The following is a 9,437-nucleotide window of genomic DNA, read 5'->3' as shown; positions in this document are numbered from 1 at the left end:
CCGTGTGGGACGGCCCGCGAGTCGAACACTCCCTTTTTTTTGTTTTTTACCCTAAAACTGTAAAAAATACAACATAAAACACCGCGGGCTTGGGTCGAGCCGTGGACAAATTTTTAAAATTTCAAGCACGGCCCACCACTCATGGGACTGGGCCCGGCCCGGCTCGCCGTTTACTCAAGCCCGCGGGCCGAGCCCATGAACACGCCCGGCCCATGCCCACCTCTACTATTAATCATAGTTAATGAATCAATCATACTATTTATGCAACGTAAAAAGTTTTTCTTTTAAAAAAAACAATGTTGAACACAGATATATATATTCTCAAAAGCTCTCAAAATAAAATAGTAACAAACTTAAATTAACATTACAAACTAGGATAAAATTGTATTAACAATATAATAAGAGTGAGCATTAATTAATTTGGTCTCGATCAGTATTAGATGCTCTCCTCACTAATACTAGTAAGGTTCACATCAAAACTCTCAAATGTTTCTTCAAATCTATGTCAAAATATAATACAAGATCTCGTATAATTTAAAAAAATAGACAACTTCAAATTCTAAGGCTCTTCAAAAGTGGAATATAACTAAATAGTACCTTGATTTTTATTTACGTACATGTTTTAGCTTTCAACTTGTCAATATATGCACCAAGTAAGTGTTGGCCCAGTGGTGATGGGAACTGGCTTTGGTAGGACGGACCCGTGTTTGAATCCCCGCAACACCCTTGGGAGAGGAATGGAACCTAACCACCCCGAACTTGGCCTCGATCCGGATGTACCCCGAAGGGTAAACTGGGTGCAAACACTCAAAAAACTTGTCAATATATGCATAATTTGACGGTTTTAACCATATCTTTAATTGCGAAAAAAATTATCAAAGTGCAAAGCGCATAGATTAAAAGAAAAACCAAGAGACTCTTATGTTTTTTTTTTTTTTCTTTTAACAACTTTTCTTACTTTTTTTTAATAGGAAGAAAATCTATCATTAATAATAAGCCACACTTACAATGCATTTCTTTGTTTTTTCTTTGTAAAAAGATTAGTTTAATAGTTTTTTTTGTTCTCGATTAGATTAAACAAAACAAGCTATTTTCAGTATAATATACAATGTATTTCTTTGTTTTTCGTATATGATTCATAATAAGCTTCAAATCCATATATGGAACAATATGTACCTACACAACATCATGTCGGAAAAAGCTCTTGAAAATCACCTCGTACCTACACATTTTACTTTGTAAAATCACATAGTCTTTAATATATAGATTTTGTTTTCTTTGATGAAAAACATTTTTCATAAAAAGCACATAAATATTAGTTTTCCTTTGTTTGATTTGACGGAAAACTATAGTTAAGAAGGGGAAAATAGAGATGTTGAGAATGAGAGCTTGAAAAAAAAAAAAAAACTCATTTTCCTTCAAATTTCGAAGGAAAATATTTACAAAAAGACGGACAACTAATTTCTACCTAATTTTCCTCAAAAATATTTTCCTCCAAAATTAACGGAGGGCTTGTTCTCCCCATCTTATTTTCAGTTCAATTCAGTTCAGTTCAGATCAGTTCAGTTCAATTCAGATCAGTTCAGCTCTTGACAATACTTTAACTCTCACATATCACTATTCATTTCAGTTCAGTTCAATTCAGTTCAGTTCACTTCAGTTCAATTCAGTTCAGATCAGTTCAGTCCAGCTGTTTTATGCCGAAGAGAACATAAATTATACTTAAATCTTCAATTTATGCAGCTTTTAAAACTTTCCCATCTTCTCTAACATTTACAAACGTACATGGCCATTCACTCTTCACACCAAAACTCGGCGCTGAATTGGAGGAGGAGAATTGAGCACAGAATAGATTCTTTCTTTGCAAAATCTTTCCACCTTATGAAAACATCTCACTGCATGCACAAGCTTAAAATCCTTTCAAGACAACGATTAATACGAGCTATCAATCCTTTAGCTTTGGTGAAGAAACGAGTGAGAACAATAAGTGAGTAGTAGGGGTGGTTCGCTTACCATAATTCCACATTTTTACTTTGGCCAAATCTTACATATTCTTCCATTCTTCGTCCTTTTTTTTTCTCACTTCAAATAATACAAGTTGAAGGTCTGATACCTCCTTTCGTAAGATCAAATGGCTAACAATCTTGTTAGACCTAATCATCTAATATTGGTCCATACAGTCCTCTGAAGCTAATGCGATGGTCTGAGAATCGAACGATCTTTATCAAAATTTGAAATTCCGTAAGCATGATCCCAGCACCATAAACAAGCATTTTGCAAACAAAAATAAGTTCATTTGATATTTAGATGGCTCTACAATAGATTGGGAAATTCATAAGTTCTCATATGCCATCTTATACTTGCGACTAAAACCCATACATTGATCAGATGACACCACCCTGCATAGAAGAGAGAAAGATGAAGCATAACACAATTTCCATCTCGACAAAATTCATCCACGCCACCGTTGAATGCCTAAGAAGCAACCCCATAAAAGGTAAAGAAAAGTGTCCCTAATGTTCACAAAAATAATCCAGGCCGGTGCACCTCCAAATTAGACGTGAACGTAAAAAAAATGCAATCAATACAGAAGGGGTCTGAATATTTTTATAGAATTGACAATCGATCATACCCTCAACAACTGAATCATCATCTGATTTATCCTTTGCTGATAGGGTTCTAATAAAGAATGAGCAATACTCCTATTCTGGCATTTCAAAATAATATCAGCAGCTTGAACAAATTGCCTATGGAGTATACCTACCACTAACAAGTTCAACATTTTCCAGTAAACACAAAAGGCATTCACTCCCTCAGAAACCAAGGTGTAAAGAACATTAAAATTGCTAAAACATCTATACCCACAACTCAATGCGGCATTTTACAACCAACCCGGTATGTTCTTGCCAGACATCTGACTTCAATACTTATACGAGTCAATCACCCACCAGGCAGTAAAATGGAAAGAAAAGCAACAGCATGGACTGAATGTCAAATGCCTGGTGAGCTTTCTATGTACATACGACGCTGCAAAGTCTCTCATTTGCCAATCCTCATAAGCCTTTTTCAAGCATGAAATAAGCAATTGTTTTACCTTTACGCAATCCAGAAAAATGTCCTCAAAGGGATTCCATCCACCACCACAATTGTTCTGCCAGATTCAATTTCAGACATTTTTTCTGGATCAACCATCAATAGGGCATGAACCAAATTGGTCCCAGAGCTATCAGGTAAGCAGGGAAATCCTTGAGTTATCCTATGAAGAAGATAAAACCACTATTTACTTGAAGAAAATCTCAAGGAACTATCACGAGGGACTTCCTGGCTCATCATCACTCGACAGGAAAGGGTCTGAAACATCAGCAAGGGCATCAAGCATTGTAATGACTTCTGCAGTATCATCCAAATAATATTTTGCTTTGCTCGGCTTTTGTCCGACTGTACAAGCATATACTGATGTATTAGATGACAGAACACCACTGCTCATTGCACTCCCAATGATCTCAAACATGTCTTCATCAGATCTATCATCACCAACACACAGTACAAAATCAGCCTGCTTTCTAATCTCAGCCATTTTGGTGAATATCTTCTCCGCAACCAAACCTTTACTTACCCCCTGAAAGAAGGAAAACAAATTTCATATATCAAATCAAGGCATTCTCCAGTAGGATCATATGATGAACTTCTAGTTGCAAATCTTCACATTATGCCATGCAGAAGCAGTCACAAAGTGCTGGATATTCCACATCCAACTTGTAAATTAGTTGCAAGTCAAAAGTAAATGATACTCCATTGCAGCTGTTAATATAGTGCCCACAAAGCCACAATGTCGCATGCACATAAGTGAGATACAATTAGGGGCCATTAAGAATTTCAGGTAAGAGCAAAGCAATATGCACCTATTCTCTTTAGCTGGTCTACTGTTCATTTTTAAAAAGAAAAATATCCCTTCTCTCTATGACAAAGATGTTAACACAGAGAATTTTAAAAAAGTACTAGCATCGTGCACGCACGCACGCACACACATCAATCAAAACATACCCCCTAAACTTTTAACGTGTGCAAAATCATACAAAGAGAGAATGGATTGTTGCCTATACGTTAATAATACTGATGTCGCAGAAGCGATCAACTACCTAGTTGTTTCGCAGATTTGTTATTATTTTTTGCTATAGTTAGTCTCTCTCGAGAAACTTTGTTACATTTTAGCATTAACTGTGCATCATGTATAAACTAAACTATATGACAAAAGTTGTTGATACCATGTCAGCTCGTTTGTTAGTCATTAATAAATGGTGGTAATGGGAATGAATTTTAAGTGTAATATTACAAGGGAAGTATCCTTAAAATCTCCATGGGGAGGCAATTTTTGTTACCACCTAGAAGATGATGGAGGTATTAGATGGGATGAAAATTTAAGAGGAGAAAAACACTTTAAAATAAATTAGCATTACCATGGGAACGAACAATGATTTTTTTCACAAATTTACATACAAATTCATTCTCATTACCACCATTTATAACCAACTACCAAATGGGCCGTATTGAGTTTTCAAAAGTATAAGTGTCAAGAACACACACACACATCAATCACAAGATATGCTTTATAAGTAACATTGTATCCCTTATACCATCTACTCTTTTGTGCACAATACAAAGAAAGACATAGTGAGTTGTTACTTCATGTTAACAATAATAGTGCAGCAAAAGCGTTCAGCTACCTAGTTCATTGTTTGGCATAGTTGTTATCAAATTTGTTTAAGCTCTTATAGAATCTCTCTGAAGAAGTGTTGTTACCTTTTACGATGCCATCATGCAAAAGTTCTATTAGAATATTAGATATAAGAAGTTGTTATGTGAGTTGTGTTAAAAAGATAAGGATATCCAGTGAAATATATACATATACTTCCTCTGTTTTTTAATAGTTGCAACGCCTTAACTTTCACACTTGCCGATACACAATTTGAGGATTAGTGTCTCTAATTATGTATTTGTGAAAATTACAAAAAGTTGAAATCTTGCAAATATGTATAAAAAAAATTAACATCTTACCTGCTAAAGTTTGCGTCATATGTTAGTCACCATTTTTTTGGTTAAAGTAAGTGCATGAATAGCGTAAAAGTCAAAACGTTGCAACTTTAAAAAATGGAGAAAGTATAAAAGATTTCACATTCAAATATAGTTAGTAGTTCAAACTATTTGTAATATACTCACTCCATCAACTAATATACATCCTATTACCTTAAATAGAAAATCTACATCAACCCATGTGCATGAAGTGAGCCCCTTTGCTAACTATCTCTCCCACATCCATGTGAAGTGGGACCTAATTCTCTCTCTCTCTTCAATCAATTATTTAATTCTTACTTTTATGATACCCACCAAAAATAAGCCTACATTCCCCTGCTATTTGCTCTTGATAAGAGCCCAAAAGCCTAAGAGGATATATATTTATGGACGGAGGCAGTATTATGTCGAAATCAAAACCATTTGATGATTCCACTTAGAGCAAAAAGAAAAGTGAATATATGTTCCGACGGTTAAATTATCACCAGGATAGCATCTACATTTAAATTGCTTTAAAAAAAGTAAGTGCAAAGAGAGAAGTATGAATATAATTTATATAAAAAGTGAGTAAACTTTAGACTTAGTTAAACTTCATCCGCTACCTGATCCTAGCCTAACAGAATCCCCTCACTTCCCCTCCTTACCTTCGGGTTGTGTCTTGTATACCTCATAAGAATAGGAGTCCCAGATGACACCATTACACTACCAAATTTAAAACCCACAGTGAAATCACTTTTGACAACCCGCAGTGAAATCAGTTTTCACAGCCCTCAGGGAAAATGAAGTTTGAAATCATATCTCAATTTATCTGACTTTTGTCACTTTCTCCATGCATTCACTTTTTATGTTTAATAAAAAATAAAATTATATTCTTCCACCAAATAAATGATGGAAAAAACATCTAAGAGCTGTTTCACTATTGCTAACTTTACCCATTTTTCATCACTCATAACTCTCCGACAGTTAGATCTCCACGCTGCACCCTTCTGATTATACATGCTTATGTAATAGTCTATTCCCAGATTATGTTAAACTGGCGCAGAATTTTTGTCAATACATCTTTCTATTATTAACTAACAAGTTTAAGGAATTAAGCTAGCAATTAACAAACAAAAAATGGCATGATTAAATGGAATGGCAATTCATGTCTGAAAAGCAAAGTAGCTACCTGAGGCTTGACTTCAACAATATGCTGGCCACTTTTTACAGCAACAGGCTCATTTGCTAAAACACTTTCTAAATGATCTAGCATCTCCTTTGCTTGGCAAGACCCAAAACCTGGATCAGCATCTCTATAGTGCCAGACCAAGGCACTCTCTTTAGTTTCGATTTGAGAACCATCTGTTGACTCTGTATACAGCTTCATAACAGGTTCAGCTATCTGTACCCATCCAAAATCACAATTTTGACTACATGTTTCCCATTCTTCTTCACCACCCCACCTGACGTATCAAATACCACACATAAGTAGAAGAACAAGAAGAAAAAGTAAAGACATTACTGGAGTACAAGTACAGCGTCAATACCTCATAAAGTATCCATGTTCAGCAGCAATGCCAACCTTCTTGCAAGGTGAAAACCATTTACCTAAACTCTCTCTTCCTCGTCCACTAACAATAAAAACAGTGTTTCTAGGGTCTCCGGCCAATAGGTTGATAATAGTTATCACCTCTTGACTAGGCTTCTTGTCAATGGATGTCTGGGGCATCATAGTGCCGTCATAATCTAACAATATGGCCCTACTTTTAGACCTAGAGAATGCAGAGACAATAGCATCAATGGTCAACTTTCTGAAATTAGGATCTAGGGCAACTACCCTAAATCCAAAACCCAACCCGATTCCCCAGCAGCGCCGCCTGAAATGGTCCCTGCACGTCCTCTCTAGATCTTGGAAAAAGCTTCTTGACCAAAATCCCACATCATGCGTACAAACATATCTGTAATGTTTCTCGTGGCGTAGCTGCTTCTCAGCGTCATTCATAGAGATAGCCTCGTTCATTGCCTCGGCTGTTGCATCCACATTCCATGGGTTTGTCCTGATAGCGCCACTCAGAGAAGGAGAACAGCCTATAAATTCTGACACGACCAACATACTCTTCTTGGGATTACTAGGTGATGAACCTGACCCAGATTCGGAGACACCTTGCCTACAGACTATGTACTCATATGGAATGAGGTTCATACCATCCCTTACTGCTGTGACAACTACACACTCAGCAATGGTATAATACACAGCCCTTTCACTCAGAGATACTGGTCTGTCAATATAAACAATGGGTTCATAGCCAGGACGTCCAAAGGTTTCATTTATTCTCTTACAGCTAGCCAAAATCTCAGCTTGAATCTCTTCGAGATCCTTGCCTTTCCCCCTGGAAGGATTTGCAATCTGAACCAAAACTGCTCTTCCTTGCCACTTAGGATGTAGCTTGAGCATTTGCTCCATAGCCAAGAGCTTCAGGTTGACCCCTTTAAAGATATCCATATCATCCACACCAAGCAACACAGTCTTTCCTTGAAACTGCTGTTTAAGCTCCTGCAACCTCCATTCTTTATCAGCAAGTCTCAAAACCGACTCAATCTGCCCCATATGAATGCCAACTGGCATAATCTTTATTCCAACAGTCCTGCCATAATATTCTAATCCAATATATCCCCTTTTTGATTTATACTCCAAGCCTAACATACGACTACAACAAGAAAGAAAGTGGCGAGCATAATCAAAGGTGTGGAATCCAATAAGGTCTGCATTTAGCAATGCCTTAAGGATCTCCTCCCTCACAGGCAAAGTCCTGTATATCTCTGAAGAAGGGAAGGGGCTGTGTAGAAAGAATCCCATCCTCAATTTGATGAATCGCCGTCTCAAGAAAGTTGGCAACACCATCAAATGGTAATCATGTATCCAAACATAGTCATCCTCAGGGTTTATCACCTCAATCACCCTCTGTGAGAATATTTTATTCGCAGCCACATAGGCTTCCCACAGCGACCTGTCAAACCTCCCACCATGGCTTGCCGAAAAGGGCAACATGTAATGAAAAAGCGGCCATAAATGATGCTTGCAGAATCCATGGTAAAACTTAGTATGAATATCCTGGGGCAGGAAAGCCGGGACACATTTAAACTTCTCCAATAAAATCTGTGACACATCATCTTGCTCATCCACATCCACTTCTACCTTCAATGATCCTACATACAGAACCTCCATGTCCTCAGGTAACCCATGCTTCAAGTGCAACAACAACGAGTCCTCGTCCCAACTAAAACTCCACCCCTTATTATCCGGCCTCCTCTTCGCTCTCACAGGCAGCTGATTCGCTACAATAATTATTCGATCTTGTACAATCGATGACGGCACATCCGACGACACACTATTAGCCTGATCATCATCCATCTCCGAAATCACTCCCGCTACCGTCATCACCCTCGGAAGCCGCCTTTTCTCCCTCCCCATCTCCATCGCCGGAAAATTCCCCGACGCTAGATCTAAAAGGTTTGTATACGATCTTGACATCATTTTTCCTCTCTTTTCTTTGATCTCTCCTCTCTTCTTCCTCTTCTCCTCCAAATCCACTATCAACTAAACTCTTTCCCCCAAAATTCCAATATCGCTTCCTATATACAACTACACACGATCCATATCAATAACCAAAAATCAAATAAACAACACAAAAACACTCATATTCATCCAATATAATCACATAAACTCAACATTTCCAACCAAAATAACGATAAATTCATCATCCAAAATCAAAAAAAATCGCGTAAATCAACAATCAAATGCAGCATAAATCAACAAAAATAAATCATATAAACACAAATACTAACCTCGATTTAATCAATTTGAAGATCATGAACGAATCAAAATGAAAGATTAAAAGTATAAAAATCAAGATTTCCAATTTGAATAGATCTAGGGTTTATTTTTTCTACCCTCTATCTATTATCTCTGCGACTTCCAACTTTTGTTGTTATTTTATCCAAAAAAACATAAACTTTGCTTTAAAAATTTAATTTTTATGGCACTACACTTTTCGAATATAGTGACAGAAAAGAAAAAGAAAAATGAAAAAAAAAAGTTAGTAAAATCCATACAAAAATATTAAAAGAACTACCTGATAATGTATACACGTCACGTGGCACATCTATTACCTCATTGGAATTGTTTAATGTGCACGTAATGTCAATTTACAAAAGTAAAATTATTATATTTGTATCTTATATTTTAATGAGAATGAAACAAATGAAATCAAGTTCGGAAAAAAGTACCAACTCGAAGAAATATCCGGACCCAAATACTAGTTGATTAAATAATAATATAGGGACAAGAAAATAATACAAAAAATGAAAGAGGATAAGGTTGGACAGCT

General features: G+C 36.6%; 1 protein-coding gene across 2 annotated transcripts; it reads right to left on the bottom strand.

Moving 5' to 3' along the window:
• Positions 1–2,585: 2,585 nt before the first annotated feature.
• Positions 2,586–9,086, bottom strand: LOC104887979 (probable alpha,alpha-trehalose-phosphate synthase [UDP-forming] 7). Of its 2 annotated transcripts, none has more exons than XM_010672771.4 (4): positions 8,896–9,086; positions 6,597–8,692; positions 6,239–6,512; positions 2,586–3,619 (listed from the first exon to the last, which is right to left on the bottom strand). In XM_010672771.4, exons 2-4 carry the CDS (start codon positions 8,582–8,584, stop codon positions 3,308–3,310), a joined length of 2,574 nt encoding a protein of 857 aa, XP_010671073.2. In that variant the 5' UTR covers positions 8,585–8,692; positions 8,896–9,086; the 3' UTR covers positions 2,586–3,307. The 2 variants fall into 2 exon arrangements, with proteins under 2 accessions (XP_010671073.2, XP_010671074.2); XM_010672772.4 differs by having other exon boundaries at positions 6,597–8,682.
• Positions 9,087–9,437: the final 351 nt, after the last annotated feature.

The sequence above is a fragment of the Beta vulgaris genome, chromosome 3 (genome assembly GCF_026745355.1).
Source record: "Beta vulgaris subsp. vulgaris cultivar EL10 chromosome 3, EL10.2, whole genome shotgun sequence".
Classification (NCBI taxonomy): domain Eukaryota; kingdom Viridiplantae; phylum Streptophyta; class Magnoliopsida; order Caryophyllales; family Amaranthaceae; genus Beta; species Beta vulgaris.
Note: the sequence above shows the minus strand (reverse complement) of the source record. Positions and strands in the feature narration are given on the sequence as shown.